This window comes from Gossypium raimondii, chromosome 5 (genome assembly GCF_025698545.1).
Source record: "Gossypium raimondii isolate GPD5lz chromosome 5, ASM2569854v1, whole genome shotgun sequence".
Classification (NCBI taxonomy): domain Eukaryota; kingdom Viridiplantae; phylum Streptophyta; class Magnoliopsida; order Malvales; family Malvaceae; genus Gossypium; species Gossypium raimondii.
Genome location: NC_068569.1, coordinates 2,665,029 through 2,682,554, shown reverse-complemented (window position 1 = coordinate 2,682,554; position 17,526 = coordinate 2,665,029). Strand labels below are relative to the sequence as shown.

At 33.7% G+C, this 17,526-nt stretch overlaps 4 protein-coding genes across 5 annotated transcripts; 1 reads left to right on the top strand and 3 right to left on the bottom strand.

The window, feature by feature from the left end:
- Positions 1-686: 686 nt before the first annotated feature.
- On the top strand, positions 687-5,403 carry LOC105768291 (protein OXIDATIVE STRESS 3 LIKE 1). Of its 2 annotated transcripts, none has more exons than XM_052631642.1 (2): positions 687-1,323; positions 5,064-5,403. In XM_052631642.1, exons 1-2 carry the CDS (start codon positions 998-1,000, stop codon positions 5,386-5,388), a joined length of 651 nt encoding a protein of 216 aa, XP_052487602.1. In that variant the 5' UTR covers positions 687-997; the 3' UTR covers positions 5,389-5,403. The 2 variants fall into 2 exon arrangements, with proteins under 2 accessions (XP_052487602.1, XP_012443601.1); XM_012588147.2 differs by lacking the exon at positions 5,064-5,403 and adding an exon at positions 1,675-2,348 and having other exon boundaries at positions 709-1,323.
- Positions 3,140-4,098, bottom strand: LOC105768292 (auxin-binding protein ABP19a). The gene is given in 2 exon segments (XM_012588148.2): positions 3,140-4,080; positions 4,082-4,098. Coding segments are annotated over 2 exon segments (732 nt in total). The 3' UTR covers positions 3,140-3,365.
- A 1,376-nt stretch (positions 5,404-6,779) lies between the features above and the next one.
- LOC105768289 (auxin-binding protein ABP19a) lies at positions 6,780-7,769 on the bottom strand. Its single transcript, XM_012588146.1, has one exon. The coding sequence runs from the start codon at positions 7,764-7,766 to the stop codon at positions 7,017-7,019; it is 750 nt and encodes a 249-aa protein (XP_012443600.1). The 5' UTR covers positions 7,767-7,769; the 3' UTR covers positions 6,780-7,016.
- Positions 7,770-10,891: 3,122 nt separating this feature from the next.
- LOC105768288 (12-oxophytodienoate reductase 3) lies at positions 10,892-14,047 on the bottom strand. The gene is made up of 5 exons (XM_012588145.2): positions 13,749-14,047; positions 13,400-13,540; positions 12,732-12,862; positions 12,375-12,557; positions 10,892-11,696 (listed from the first exon to the last, which is right to left on the bottom strand). Exons 1-5 carry the CDS (start codon positions 13,841-13,843, stop codon positions 11,038-11,040), a joined length of 1,209 nt encoding a protein of 402 aa, XP_012443599.1. The 5' UTR covers positions 13,844-14,047; the 3' UTR covers positions 10,892-11,037.
- Between the last annotated feature and the right edge of the window lie 3,479 nt (positions 14,048-17,526).

Sequence of the window (17,526 nt, the reverse complement as noted above, 5' to 3'; positions counted from 1 at the left end):
GTTCCAAGTCTTGGGCTTTATCTCCTGAACTTTGGATCATTGAAGCTCAATTGGGCCAATGCTTAAGCTAAAGAAGAGTTTTCGATATTGGGCCTATTGGCTATAGGCCTATTAAAACAATTTTTTTCAATTTTCTAATTAAACTCGAAATTCAAAGATAACTGTCAATGACACATACACAAAAAAGCTCAACAATCAAGACCAAAGTATGACCGACACGTGTCGCTTTCGTTGATCGCATGGTTGCCACGTTTTCTTTTGTTGCAGACTGTCACCAAATATATTTCCTATAAAAGAGTGAAAAGACAAATCCAAAATAAATTGTTTTTTTGCAATATATTTGGATAAAAGAAAACAGGTTTGTTTTATTATGGTTAATCCTTAATTATAAAATATCAAAATTTTATTAGAAAACGTGAAAGTCTTAGTTAAACAAAAATCTTCCCTAATCAACGGCAAAACCTTTTTTCATATATTTCTTTCTTGTCTTCAAATAATACTCACTTATTCAACTGACAAAAATACGTTATCATCACTATCCACACAAATCTCAACATCATGTGATCAAGTGTGAATCATAACCGTACACGTCAGGTAAAAGTCAATCAAAATGTAGAATAAACGCGAATCATTGTATCCTGGCCTACAACATAGTCCTGCCTTCTTTCTCTCTTTCTTAATTCTTACCAAATCAAAATATCTTTATCCAGAATTTCAGATAATCTTTTTTATTCATTTTTTTCTTTCTCTACAATTTCCGATGAAAAGAATTTCGTTTTTCTTTATTCCGTTTTGAGTACTTAAATATTTAACCTTTTTTTTTTTTCTGTAGAAAATTAAAGTAACTTCTTTTAATTTTTTATTTTCTCTCTCTGTGTTATCTCAACAATGGCGGAAATATCGCCATCTCCCATGTGCACTTCACCAGATATTATTATTAATACCCACTGGGTTTAAGTTCCCTTGCTTTTCTCTGCACTTTTCATTTCCCTAAACGATGTCGCTTGTCTATGATAGGAATAATGAAAATAGTAGTTCAATGAGACGCTCGGGGTTTATCCACGGGATGCAGTGTATCTCCGTCTATGATTCGCCGGAGGAGAAAAGAGATGATAGGTTGCGGTTGCTTTCGACGGAGGAAGAGGAGGAAGAGAGAGACGATGATGAGTCGGGGTCTTGCAGCTCGTCGTCGATAGGAAGGAACAGCGATGATTCCGGTGAATCACCATCGGATGATGATGACTCACCGGAACCTGAAGTACAAAGCCAGCTTAAAGGACCTTTGGATACAATGGATGCTCTACAGGAGATTTTGCCTTTGAGGTAAGCCACTTTTAACATTCTAAAAAAAAAAAAAAAAAAATTGGCTTGTTTTTTCTTTATGGGTTTTGATTTAAACTCGATTCTTCGTTGAAATTTGCAAGTAAATCTAGAGGAATAGCTAGGGTTTTGTTTGACAATTTCTTCAAAAAGGATAAAGTGGCTTTAACTTTTAATGAAAGGCCATGAATCATTTAAAGCGTATTAAAGCAGTGAAATGTGGGTTTGATACTAGTTACTCCTACTAACCATTGCTTGAAGAACAAGAAAATGGTGTCTTTTAATAAGATCTTGCATAGTTATTCTTATGGGTTCTTCAATCTGTTTTTCTTTGCGGGTTTTGTTTGATTACAGAAAAGGCATATCCAAGTTTTATAATGGCAAATCAAAGTCCTTTACAAGTTTAGCCGATGCGGCTGCTGTTTCCTCTGTTAAAGATTTTGCCAAGCCTGAAGATCCCTACAATAGGAAACGCAAGAACTTATTAGCTCGCAGTTCTTCATTGGACAAGAAACCCAATAATCTTTTGGGAAACATTGGAACTAAAATATCAATGGCATCATCGCCGTCTAACTGCCTTCCACCTCTGCATCCACAGTGTAAAAAATCAACTACCATCATCAAACCATCATCATCATCATTTACTGCTCGACCAAACCCTCCTTGCCGGTCTTATTCCTTGTCTGATCTACAGTTTGTTGCTGCTACAACTCCTAACATGGCTGGTTTGGCTGTTCACAGTGGTAATAAAGGCAACAAACTGCGTTGAAATTAACTACAGTTTCGCTTTTAGAATTACAGAACTGGCCAAAAGGCTTGTAGTTTTAGTCATTGAGATGATCACTTGTGTTCTGCTTTGATCTAATGCTTGTGGTTTGAAGTGGTAGGTATACCATGGACATGCCATTTAGAAGTAATTACTGATGTACTACTCTTCTCGTCTCTTTGTTTGCTTTGAGACAATGGTGAGAATGCTTTATTGTAAAATACTATTAACTAAAATACTTTCTTTTACCTTGCAGCAAAAATTGGGCTTGTCTTTTTAATGGAGTTCAAACCCTAAATTATTGCTCAAATTTGAAATTAGTTCCTAAGCTTTAAAATGTTTTAATTTAAGTTCTCAAAATATTAATATTTTATTAATTTAGTCGCCAAGTTATTCGTTAAATGTCAATTTAGATATGATGTATATAATTTTTAAAATATATAAATTAAATTAAGAAAGCTAGGTGCAAAGTTGTTTATATAATAAATACATATGTATTTGTTATTGAATATTTTTTATAAAAGTATGTTAAATTGAATTTACATTTAATACTTACCCAATTTTGATTGATATATTTTAAATTTTCTAATCAATTAACCTAAAGCTTAAATCCTCTTTTCACTTGTTTAGTATTCACTCAAACATATCAAAATTTTTAGTTTATACCAACATTATGTCTACATTTAGTACAAATATTTGTCCAGATATTGGCTTCAACAGTGCAGTATAATTTTTCAAAAGAATTTGGACTATGGATTATATAGTACTATTTGATAAGGTTCATGAAAGTAGTCGATTTTAATGGTGACCAACTTTTAACCAATATATATATATATATTATTTTGTAAAAGATTGCGTAATTTTATCTAAATATACTTAAATATTTTATATCCGGGTTCGAATAAAATATCCTTTCTTAATGGATGGGGAAGGGGTATATGGTCATCCCAAAAATTCTGCCAGTGCGGTATTCCCCACCAAACAATTGCAGCTACTCACCATCATCTTTGGACATTAATGAAGTTGGCTATTTCCCATTTTAAGGGAGAAAGATAAACAACATAATTGCCTTTATTTAAACCTTTTCAGATCGAGAAAGCGATGGTCTTTTTTATTACATTTTTGGTTCACAGTAGAACCTGAAGAAGGAACACAAAGAAACACAACAGAGGCTCACTCTTTTGCTAGTAATTTCCAACAAACTACCACTGACAAGAAGACACAAGCAAACGTGAAAGCATACGAAAAAAAAAGGGACTCTCAACAAGTTCAAATAATATTAACCAGTTCCTACAAGAACACCCTTCAGCTTCTTAATCTGAGCAGCATCCAGAAAAGTGGTTCCTTCAATAATGTCAGTCGGCAAGTCATTTGTAAACAAGGCAAAGTCGAGGATTTGGACACCAGGGTCTGCACTGTTGAAGGATACAAATGCCACGGATTGAGTTTTGCCTGTATTGATTTGGAAATGTAATAAACCTTGTGGGAAAATCATAATGTCTCCTTCATTCAGAGATTTGGAGTAAACTTTGTTATCTGAGGATATGAAACCAGCAAAAAGTGTGCCATCCATAACAAGAATGAGTTCAGAAGCCCTAGGGTGTGTATGCATAGGTATCACTCCACCAACAGCTAAATCCAAACGAGCTATTGAAATGCCGAGTCCGTTAACACCCGGGAATTGAGTCGAAAAGGCTGGTGTTATTGCAGCTTTTACGAGGTTCGTAGTGTTGCCTGCGGTACGGAGGCCGGAGAAAGAGAAGTCATCTTCGGTGGCTGTCTTCTTGCAAGAATAGCCTGCAGGGCCTACAGGGCCATTCAAGTCCCCAACACAGAAGTCGGCTGCGTTGGTGGAGGAAAATAGGAAAGAGAAAATGAAAAAGATTGGGAGAAACATGTTTATGGCACTGGTTTTTGAGGGGTGAAAATAATGTTGCAAGCTGAGGTCACCCTTTATATAGAGCGAAAAGCATGGATCTTTTGAGCCATTTAAACCTTGAAGGTATGTCCATGCATACTTTCACGTGATGATGATGAGACTGATTCCCTATAATGTGAATTAGGGGGGAATTTTTCTCAGAAAACAACAAGAATACTCTTTTGGGTTGGAAGAAAACATCTTTTGCGTCCTGGTAAATTTCATTAATTTTACAAATAAATATCATTTTTTAAACTTAATATAGTATTTTAATTCTAAAACATTTTTTATATTGTATTTTTACATTTATACTTCTCTAAAGTAAATCTAATTTTAATATAATATAATTTATTAATTGTTTTCTCCTAATGAATTGAAGTTACGGAAACAGTTGACAATAAATATAACTATTTATTTCAACCTTAATTGTCCATTTAATATAACTATTACTGAATTGAATTTATGGAAACAGTTGTCAATAATTATAACTACTTATTTCAATGTTGATTTCTCCTAATTATTTGAATTTATGGAAACAGTTGACAATCATGTTAATTGTCCAATATCTTTAGATAGCACCTGAAGTACAAAGGACCTTTGGATACAATGGATGCTCTGAGGTAAACCATTTTTAACATTCAAAATATAAAAATTAAAATATTTGGCTTGTTTTCTCTTTACGTGTTTTGATTTAAACTCGATTCTTCGTTGAAATTTGCGAGTAAATCTAAAAAAATAGCGAGGGTTTTGTTTGGCAATTTCTTCCAAAAAGATGAAGTGGTTTAACTTTTAATGTAAGGACATGTATTATTTAAAGCGTATTAAAGTAGTGAAATGTGAACCCCATGTGATGGCTTGATGGTTATTGGTGTTTGTTGTTTGGGCTTTATCCTATTATTATAATTCAAAAAAAAATAGTGAAATGTGGGTTTGATACTAGTTACTCCTACTAACCATTGCTTGAAGAACAAGAAAATGGTGTCTTTTAATAAGATATTGCATAGTTTTTCTTATGGGTTCTTCAATTTGTTTTTCTTTGCGGGTTTTGTTTGATTACAGAAAAGGCATATCCAAGTTTTATGGTGGCAAATCAAAGTCCTTTACAAGTTTAGCCGATGCGGCTGCTGTTTCCTCTGTTAAAGATTTTGCTAGGCCTGAATATCCCTACATTAGGAAACGCAAGAACTTACTAGCTCGCAGTTCTTCATTGGACCAGAAACCCAATAATCCTTTGGGAAACATTGGAACTAAAATATCAATGGCATCACCGCCGTCTAACTGCCTTCCACCTCTGCATCCACAGTGTAAAAAATCAACTCCCATCATCATCATCATCATTAACTGCTCGACCAAACCTTCCTTGCCGGTCTTATTCCTTGTCTGATCTACAGTTTGTTGCTAACATGGCCGGTTTGGCTGTTCACAGTGGTAATGAAGGCAACAAACTGCGTTGAAATTAACCACAGTTTCGCTTTTAGAATTACAGAACTGGCCAAAAGGCTTGTAGTTTTAGTCATTGAGATGATCACTTGTGTTCTGCTTTGATCTAATGCTTGTGGTTTGAAGTGGTAGGTATACCATGGACATGCCATTTAGAAGTAATTACTGATGTACTACTCTTTTCGTCTCTTTGTTTGCTTTGAGACAACGGTGAGAATGCTTTATTGTAAAATACTATTAACTAAAATACTTTCTTCTACCGAGCAGCAGAAATCGGGCTTTTTTAAAAAAATGGAGTTAGAAACCCTAAATTGTTGCTCAAATTTGGAATTAGTTACTAAATTTTAAAATATGTCAATTAAATTCTCAAAATATTAATATTTTATTAATTGTTAAGTTATTAATATTAAATTCACAGTTGGGGAATAATGTTTCGTATACTTGGAAAAGTATTTGGGCCACTAAGGGTGTGGTATCGGAGGGAGTAGGCTGGAAGGTGGGCAGCGGTATGAATATTTCTGTTACTGGTGATTATTGGATTCCAGATTTATCGTTTGGAAGGTTATCATATTTGGATTTAAATAATATCAATAATATCAATCCAGATACGATGTAAATAACTTTTATAATATAAATTAAAAAGTATATATATAAGAATGTTTTGAATATGATGAGCCAAAAAAGCAACAATGCCATTAAAATTTAGGAAGACAGTCTCTTCCCTCTTAACACAATGGGTGTAAAGTTGTTTATATAATAAATACATATGTATCTGTAATTGGACCTTTTTTTTATAAAAATATGTTGAATTGAGCTCATATTTAACTAACTTTTAATTAATATGATATTGATAGTATTTTAAAAATTTTGACCAATTTACAATCTAAATCCAATGATGTACGGTGGAATTGATCCTAATATTAAACCCTCTTTTCACTTGTTTAGCATCAAGGGGAGTTTTGCCATACACTCCAAAACATATCTGATTCAGTGATTGCTGATCATAATACTAGTGCAGTATAAATTTCAAAAGAATTTGGACCATATATTGTACTACTACTTGATAAGGTTTACGAAAGTAATCAATTTTAATAGTGACCAACTCCCAACCAAAATATATATTCTCTTGTAAAAGATTACATAATTTTATCTAAATATTTTTAAATATCTTAAATCCGGGTTGGACTAAAATATTCTTTCTTAATGGAGAAGGGGGGTATATGGTCATCCCAAAAATTCTGTCAGTGCAGTATTCCCCACCAAACAATTGCAGCTACTCACCATCATCTTTGGAGATTAATGAAGTTGGCTATTTCCCATTTTAAGGGAGAAAGATAAACAACATAATTGCATTTATTTAAACCTTTTCAGATCGAGAAAGGGATGGTCTTTTTTATTACATTTTTGGTTCACAATAGAACCTGAAGAAGGAACACAAAGAAACACAACAGAGACTCACTCTTTTGCTAGTAATTTCAAACAAACTACCACTGACAAGAAGACACAAGCAAACGTGAAAGCATACCAAAAAAAAAGAAAAAAAAAAGGGACTCTCAACAAGTTCAAATAATATTAACCAGTTCCTCCAAGAACACCCTTCAGCTTCTTAATCTGAGCAGCATCCAGAAAAGTGGTTTCTTCAATAATGTCAGTCGGCAAGTCACTTGCAAACAAGGCAAAGTCGAGGATTTGGAGACCAGGGTCTGGACTGCTGAAGGATACAAATGCCAAGGATTGAGTTTTGCCTGCATTGATTTGGAAATGTAATAAACCTTGTGGGAATACCATAATGTCTCCTTTATTCAGAGATTTGAAGTAAACTTTGTTAGCTGAGGATATGAAACCAGCACAAATTGTGCCTTGAATAACAACAAGGACTTCAGAAGCCCCAGGGTGTGTATGCATAGGTATCACTCCACCAACAGCTAAATCCAAACGAGCTATTGAAATGCCGAGTCCGTTAACACCCGGGAATTGAGCCGAAAAGGCTGGTGTTACTGCAGCTTTTATGAGGTTCGAAGTGTTGCCTGTGGCAGCGAGGCCGGAGTAAACGAAGTCATTTACGGTGACTGTCTTCTTGCAAGAATAGCCTGCAGGGCCTACAGGGCCATTCAAGTCCCCAACACAGAAGTCGGCTGCGTTGGTGGAGGAAAATAGGAAAGATAAAATGAAAAAGATTGGGATAAACATGTTTATGGCACTGGTTTTTGAGGGGTGAAAATAATGTTGCAAGCTGAGCTCACCCTTTATATAGAACAAAAAGCATGGATATTTTGAGCCATTGCAATTGGTCCTTGAAGGTATGTCCATGCATACTTTCATGTGATGATGATGAGACTGATTCCCTATGTGAGAAACGACAGATTTTGAAGCAGTGATGCATGTGAATTAGAGGAAAATTTTTCTCAGAAAACAACAAGAATACTCTTTTGGATTGGAAAAAAATATCTTTTGCATCCAATTGTTTCAGGTAATTTTCATTTCTCATGTCACATATGTTTTTACTGTTTATCATTTTACAAGGAGAATCAGGTTTCAGCCATGGCCATGTCTCTACACATTCAGAAAAATGACTTATAATCTAGCATCAGCTTTTGATATATATTCCAGGATTTAGATGCCATCATAGTTAATTGTGGTAAATGTCTACTTAAATCCCTGATATATGCAACCTTGGACTTTCTGCTAGCATTAAGGAAACAGGAATTTTCATTGAGTGCATGCGTATCATAAATGTTTCGATGAAAGCAAAGGCTTCTCTTCCTTAAATGAAACGTTCAGTAGGTGAATCCATCAAACAGTTGGTATCAGAGATGATAGACTGATTGTAACACTACTAATTCTGCATAATTTAAGGGAGACTTTGAAGGTGATATGATCTATTTTTCAATGCAATCACATCTTTACAAACATCAGTTCAAAGTTTTCTATATACATTGACAATAATACAAACAGCATAACCCGTTATTAAGGGGCTTAATTAAACATGGAAAACCGAGATCATTGTCAAGAAGAGTATGAAAGTGATATCAAAAAGTGGTCCATTGGCTACACAGCACGTTAGAAGGGAGTAAGTTAGGGCGATAGAAGACATTTTTTAACAGCTAATAAGAAGAGACTCTGCAAGTGATTTATCTCCATGGGAAAAAAAATATGTGGAGCTTGCTAATTCCCTGTCTTACAAGGCATATCTATATTACGTTGGGTAAAAAAGTTGTCTCTCAAACTTTTTTTCATGACAATGCAAGATCCTTAGGAAAATGTAAAATATCAAAACTGTAAATTTGGAAGTTTAGTTGATAAGCATTTTTCGTGGACCCAGGCAGACCTAGCAAGGGTTATCTTATCTCTGCCCTGAGCATCTCATTGCCCTTCCTCAGGGCCCTCACTTGAATCTACTAGAAACTGTGGAAACAATTTATTCACCATTCAGCTGCAGTTACTTCCAAGAACAATAAGCAAGGAATATATATATATATATATATATATATATTCACACAAAGTGGCTAGATAAGAATTGTTTGCAAAAATGTTTTATCTAATATATCTGATTTACTTGTGATTAAGTTCGAGTAATTCTCCTTCTTCAGGGTACGAGTTAATGGCTTATTTGTCTCAAACTTGAAGCCAACAAGAATCAAGGAACCAAATAAGAATATTCTAGCAGAGATAGGTAAATATCTAATCCATCTACAAGTAAAGCTAACGGTTCCTAATGCATGAAGGGTAGGAGCCGGTTCCCTAACAGTGTAAGTGTCAGCAAAGATAAGGTTTGACAATGACAGAAGAGTAAGAACCAAGCCAATAGGCATTCAGTTTCTAGCTGGAAAAATCGGATTCCCTTGTTACTGTTGTATTATTATATCATCATCATTCAAGGTTTTTGCCCTTTGGATTTCATGATATGATCTTCCGGTGGAGCCTTTTTTTTCTTGATTCACAAGTAAAAAACATGTCGGGTTCGACTATCAACAAGATCAGATGGCAATGAAGAAACCAGGATATATATATACACAAGACGAGAAATCAATTTCACTGTAAATAATGAACTTGGTCGTTTCTCACACAATGAACTAAGGTAATTTACATCAGCACAAAGACAAACTAGTAGAAGGCTATCGACCAAAACAAGGCAATTCCTGCATTGCTGATAATCCGTTTGGAGGCAAAATATCTTGATCTTTCCAACCTTCAAACAGCCTCCAAGACATGCATAGAGTCTATTGACATTCTGTATTACTTGTCTTGTGAGATCATTTTGAGGGTGTCAAAGGAAAAGACAACCCCGTTGTCTGGAGATTTTCATTGTCTAAAATAAATAATAGAATGACCTCTCTGGTTTATTTGGCCATTTTGGGAGCTGCTAAGTTTCCACCCACCCTTCATTTGGCCATTTTGGGAGCTTCTTAGCTTTTACCCACCCTTCATGGTTCAGGCAGTCCAAGCTAGCAACCTAGTGGTTGACATTCTGATTTCTCGGGATCTTAATGTAAGAGGGATTTCCCCTCCCTATCCATGTGAATATCCTTTGCCTAGTGCTCTAGACAGCGGACCATTAAAAATAAGCTCGGGGCTAACATTAGTTTACAAGATATTATCTTTTTCAATTCATTGGACCTCAATCACGAGACCTATTAAAAATTATTTGAACACTTAATCTCAAGATAAACTATAGTTGTGGATGTGAGACCTGTGACACTTGAGCCAAGCGCAATTTACAGCATTCAGCTTTATTCCTCAATCAAGCATGGTTCGGTGAGAACATAAGACTAGCTGGAGGTAGAGCAACAAGTTGGGCCTCGTTTTTACGTTAAAAGTACCAGAACTCATTCTATTAGTTGTTAAATTATATTTTACCTCTTAATTTAAAAAAAATGAGTAAATTAGCTCATATATGTTATATCAAAGAGCAAGATAGTCATTCTGTTAAAAAATTCATCTATTTTTCTGTTAAAAATTGATCATGTGCAGTAACATGAGGTACACATAACACACCATGTATCACTATTTAGTTATTCTGTCAATTACGTCATTTTTTTAATAATACAAATGTATGAAAATTTTAACAGAAAAGACTAGTTTACTTTTGGATCTAATGCACATTGGTTAATGAAAAATTGAACATCAACAATGAATCGTAAAAAAAGAGAGAAAAATAGAACATACAAAATTTTACATGAAAACCCTTTTGAGAAAAAATCACGAGCAGAAGAAAGAACATTCACTATGTTAAATTTGAATTTAGGTCACACAACTTCTAACAATTAATTTACCTATTCTTTTAGTAAATGAGGTAAAATACAATTTGATGCTTAGTACATAAATTTCCATGATACTTTAATTCTTTTTTTCTTCTAACAAGCAAAAGTTAGGACTTGGCATGAAACCTGTTTAGTTCTTAGCCGATTGAAAAGATTCACCGAAGATTTCTCAACGTGAAACCAAGCTAAAATAAGGTAGCTGAGTATCGATTGCAAATAACATTGGTACATAAGAGGAATACGTGCACAATCAATGGCGATTGAACCTAGTATTTGCTCAATCAACTTTTATGGCAAATGTTTGATATTAAACAATCAATGGCGATTGCACATCAAAGGCGTGACTGTACTTGTCTACCTTTCTCTTCGTTCAGGAATGGATAGTCTGTGTACCCAACAACAGGATCATGAGTATAGAACGTCTTCCTAATGTACCTATTTAATGGTGCATTGACCTTCAACCTCAAGACTAGGTCAGGATTTGAGATGAAAAGGCGGCCGTAAGATACAAGATCTGCATCACCCTCGGCCACAGCTTGCATTCCCAGCTCCCTATTGAACCCGCCACTACACATGAAAGTTCCCTGATAAGTCCGCTTCAGTTCCTTCAATAAATAAGCTTCCTCGTCTTCATTCCCGTGTTTGCCTGATTCGGTTTGCCCGTAAGCATGATAACGAGGTTGCGTCACATGAAGATAAGCGAGTTTTGACCCCAGCTGTAACTGAAGCTTGTTAAGTCTCTCAATCACAGCCAAGCCTAGGTTGAGCGGATTAGAGTCGGTTGCATCGAGGTGATCAATTGCAGGCGACATTCTGATCGCAACTCTATCTATACCAATGGCTGAAGCTACTGCTTGAACAATTTGCATTAAGAATTTGCAGCGGTTTGCCAATGATCCACCGTACTCATCTGTGCGATCATTGATCCCATCTTTTAAGAATTGATCGATGAGATAACCATGTGCTCCATGAATCTCAATCCCATCAAAACCTGCAAGTTTTAATGGTTTTGCACAATTTATATATTTGTCATATGAATGTAGTGCTAAGAAAAATTATAAACTTTTTAATTAAAAAAAAAGACTGTAAACTGGACAGGGTAAGAAATAGCGTATATGATGTTAGTTTATATAACTTCATTCAGAAGTAAATTCTTCTCTCTCCAATGAAAAGTTCTACCATACCAATGGGAAGGAAGCAATTTGACATTTCAAGTTGTTTGCCACAGCTTTTCAAGATATTGATCAGTGCTGACAGAATATATGGAAAACTGAACAGCTTGATCGTTGTACAGGTATTCATGACCATAAACACAAGTTCATATGTCAAACTAGTGCTGTAGCTAATTTGATTATGAAATTTGACATCATAAGACCCTGCTCATGCTGCGTATATTTAGCCACTGTAAAAAGACATAATCATATCCATTCAATGTATTCCCATGTAACTCAAAAACATAAGAAAGATCCATGTACCCTAGTAAAATTTTAATATAGCAGACACTGTTATTTTGACAAAAGTAAAAGGTAGCTCTGTATTTCCCAAGTTCAGTTTGCTATCTAAGAATAAGATGATGTCTTTGTCTAGAGGCCTCCAACAAACCCGTAAATTGAAATGAATACTGAGGGCATTGTACCAATAGAATATGACGATTAATATTAAAACTAACCTGCTCGAATGGCATTCAAGGCTGCTTTGTGGTAATGCTCTACAACCTCTTGTATTTCTGATGTTTCCAGGGGTCGAGGTTTGGGATATATGCCATAGCTACCATCTGGCATAAGAATTCTCCACCTCTTTGAGATGGGTTTGTTTGTTGAGGATATTGGTGCCACTCCACCAGGTTGATACACTGTTTGATTAGCCAACAACCAAATAAAACATACAAATAAATGCTCAACACCCAAAAAAGCATGGTGAATAACAGTTGATGTAATCCCACTATGTAGTATATGAATGAATGAATTCATATTGAGAATTATTTTGATTAAAGTGAAAATGGGTACCAAGAGATTGGGAGAGTTACCTGTATGAGATGCTCGGCCAACATGCCATAGTTGACAGAAAATGATGCCTCCTTTGGCATGAACAGCATCCACAATCATCTTCCATGCCTCCACCTGTTCTTCATTGTAGATTCCAGGAACATGTGGAAACCTGCTTCAACAATGCAATACGAGATAATGATGTAGTTAAAAGAAATGCTCTGAGACACATATAGATAAGAGTGAAAACCATAAACAAAATGTAACAAAAGGATTTCATATGAACTTTAGGGGAGTAGCAGGCTATGTCTGCATAATGCAATATGATATTACCGACAGGGACTGCGAAAAACAGATAACTAAATTAACTCAAATAATAAATTATATTGGTAAATTACTTTCATTAAAACTCAGTACAAAGTCTGGAGTCAAAAGAGCAATGGTACAATTATTTCAGATACAATTACAATATTATAATATTTGTCCATAGTTTTAAAGTAAAACTTTACACTCTGAATCAACGTCTGCTTCAGGCCAAAAGTCAGCAATGACCCATTGGTAACACTAATACATTAAGATAAGAGTTAAGTGGGTCCTAAAAAGCACGAAATTGGGGGTAATGCTGTAATGGGACCAGAAGCCACTATTGCTGGAATAATGCGAGTGAGTGGTACGAGTTTTCATTATCAAAATCAAATCACGAAATTACCCTGCTCCAGTGTCGGAGATCAACGTTCCTTCAGTGATGAGAAAGCCGCCAGGAGTGGACCTCTGCGTGTAATATTCAGCAAGCGCCGGCCTTGGAATTCCATTCAACGCCCTGCATCTCGTCATAGGCGCTAGCACCACCCTGCCATCAGAAACAACCCGTCGGACTTAGATTAATTTCACCAAATTGCCCTTCCGTATTTTCCTCGGATATACAGAATCCGAGGAGATCGTGGCGGAACATGCCTGACACAAAAGTGCCCTAAAGACAAGGATCTAAGCTCCCCCTGGATCCCGGAAATCGATGCGAAAAAAACGACAGAGTAGTCAAAGTTGAAGGGTAGACAAACCTGTGGGAAAGATTGAATTTGCCCATCTTGTAAGGAGAGAACAGCGTAGGGGTTCCTTGAGAATCCGCCATTTTTACTTTTTCTCCATGCTCCATCTTATGATAATGAACTTATTGACGGTATTTCGGTATGCTCTCCAATTGAAAATTTTAAGAAAACACTATTAGTATATTTTATTGGTTAAAACTGAAGTCCATGTATTTAAATAGAGAGAATATGAACATGTGCCAGAGTTGAAAGTTCTTTGATAGCAAGCGTTGTATGGATGCTTTTCTTGGCATGGGTTTCATGTGCTGCTTTACACAGTCGTGTAACATACACGCATTTTCTTTTCAGCTGAGTTTCGCGTTGACTGTATAAAAATATCATTTTGGAAGAAAAACTATTTCTTTCAAATATTTAAAATTATAATTTTTTTATACAATATTGGATAGGTATCCGTGTCGTATATGAAAAGTTAAAATATATATTTACTATTTGTTAAAATACATATATTTTTACCAATAATAGTTACTCTTTCAATATATATATATATATATATATATATATTTGCTTTATATTTAACACATTAACAACACTGTGTTATTGTAGTCAAAGCATTATTGTTAAAATAAGAGGACGCAAGTTCGAAGAGATATCTTTATTTTATTATTTAATAATGGAGACAAGGGTGAAGTTAAAAAAAATTAGAGGGTCGAAATTAAGTTGTATATTTTTACGATAGTAAAAATACAAATTTATCATTTTAATAGTTTATATTTTTATAATTTTAAATGAATAAATCAAATTTTTATCATGTTGGGGGGCTAAAATATAATTTTACCATTATTAATTTAAAATTTTATAAATTATAAAGGAGTCTAAAAGAAACTTTTCCATTCTGAGGGGTGGTCGGGACCAGGGACGAAACCAGAAAATTATTTTAGAGGGCCGAAATTAAATTGTAATTTTTATGATGGAAAAAATGCAATTTCACAATTTTAATAGACTATATCTTTATAATTTTTAAAGGATTAAATCAAACTTTTATATATTTTAGGGGGGCTTAAGTACAATTTTACATGTACCAATTTAAATTTTAAAAATTTTAAATGGTTATATAAAAAAAAATCATTTTAGAGGGACCGGGACCCCTACCAGCCCCCTAGTTTCGCCATTGGTCGGGACCTCTCCTAGCCCTTGGGTGGGAAGGGATTAGGGGTAATTCTAAGCATTTTATAAAAAAACAACATCGTTGTATTATAAATATTATATTTAATACTTAATTTACAAAGCATAATTCAATCATTAATATGCTTAGTAGTTTTTGTTAAAATTTATTAACTTGACATTTTATTTATCCCCATAATCTGAGGCGGTTTAGTCAACACGTCAATTTGACAAATTTTAACAAAAAAATGATAACGATGTTAATGATTGAATTAAACAACATAATGAGAGTCTAATCAACATGATAAGTTGACAAACTTTAATGAAAATACTAAAGATGTTAATAATTAGATTGAAAATTTCAAATTAAAATAGTAAAGCATTTTATGACAATATATTTTAATATGTGTGAAGAGGTGCTTTTTTTTATACAACATTAAAGGTAATGGTAACATGGTTCGAACTCATGTTAAATGAATGATTGATATTTGACAAGAGCTTTAACCACCAAATAGAATTGAATATTTTCTTTTTATAATTATAGGATTATGATAAAACAAGTTACTTTTAAAAAGTAAGTGGCAGGCAGTGACAGAGCCAAGGGGGCTAATAGGGGTCTGCACCCTTAAAATAGAATTTTTTTTATTTAGACTCTTTTATAATTTATAAAATTTTAAATTAGTAGCGGTAAAATTTCACTTTAGCCCCCCAAAATAATAAAATATTGATTTAATATTTTAAAAACCATAAAGATATAGACTATTAAAATAATGAAATTATATTTTTACTATTATAAAAATATATAATTTAATTTCGACTTCAAAAAATTTTCTAACTTACGCCACTTGTGGCGAGAATATAATATTGTGTTACATAATAAAATAAATAGCATACAAAATTATAAATATAATATATAAGAGTAATTATTTGATGATGGAAAGTTTTTATTTTACGAGTAGAGAATTCAGATTTAATCGCATATCTTATCTATAAAAGAAATGCACTTCTAATATATAAAATGGGTATAAAATTAAGTTTATAATGATTTCGAGTGTACAAAATTTAAAACCGACGTGTAAAGTGAAACTATATTTAGGACTTATCACATTACACTGGACTCCAACTAAAATTCAAGCCCAATATTATTGGATTGGAGATGGTATCCTATTTACAACCTAAAAGTGGGGCCTTCATTTACAGTTTGACGAAATTCTTTGAATATATATATTTTTTCTATTTTGTAACTATAGAGGTGTGATAATAATGGCTGCAAAATGCGTGTTGAATTTCCTATTTATTTTCAATCCACTTGTTTCTCTTTTTCCTTTAAATAACAAAATTAGAATTTTCCTTTTTTATGTCAGGCCTTGTCTGCTGGTATGCACGTTTTCAAGTGGGGATGGGGACTAAATCATCATAGATTTTGCTAATATTAAAAAGAAATTAACAAATTAATATAATATTAAAAGAAACATCAAATTGATGAAAATAATAAAATATACATAATTAAAATTAAAATAGATAAAAATATTAAAATAAAATTTTATTTGAATGGTAAATTAAATGTTTAATTAATTCACGTTTAAATATCATTATATGTATATTTTATTGAATTTTTAAATAAAAATTAAAATATTATCAAATAATATAATTTATTTTAATTACGAAATTTATTTTTGTAATTTAACAACTAAGTTCATGACCTAAGTGACATTAATTTAATAAAATGATTAAACAATAAAATATTGATATAAATATGAAAAGAAATGCTAAAATATACTAATAATATTAGTAAAACACAACAAAAGACGTAAATTCATTATTCAATTATTTTTCCTCAATCAAAATAAATTCAACGCCCTCTTCCTTATATTTTAATATTTTCCTTAAAATATAGAAGAGAAGAAGAATGGGTGGGTAGAAACTAGAAACTAGGACTTTCCAAGGCTGAATAAAGAAAATACCACCATATCGTTTTCTCATTGCGGAATTTTCACAAACGGGTTTTGGACTTTAGATGATGGTTGAATCATAAGAAATGGACCCTGCCTACCCGATTTGCGTCAGCAAGTGAAAAAAAGAAATGAAAGATACGCATAAACGCCGTCTCAATCCTAACTACCTCAATTATTTATGTTTAATGTTTATCTTTATTTGGTTGCCTTTGGGTTTCTTAAACATGAACCCAGTCAAGAGTATCAAATGGCCATTGAATATATCAACTTAAACATAGAGACAAGTTCACTCCAACTTTCAAATTATTATTATTATTAAAAAAATCAGTTTCAGTGGCTTTGTCGATAAATGGATTTTCTGCTAACCCTGATTTACTTCCTAAAGCTGTTGTTAATGGTAAAAAATTAAAGAATAGCTTGAGTAACTCGCTGGGTTTTAGATAGGTAAAATTTGTGGGCAAGGAAGTGAGTGAGTAAAAGCAAAATGGTGGTGCCCACAGCAACACCTTCATGTCTGTTGTATTCGATGCAATCATACACAAATGTGGGCTTTCAACTTTCATCATACAAATTGTCTTTGGTCCCCACCCTTAATCCAAGTCTTTCAACTACTGAGCAAAACAACAACCAGAAAACACAGGACCCAAAGGGGAACACTTTTGGGCAACCCTTAT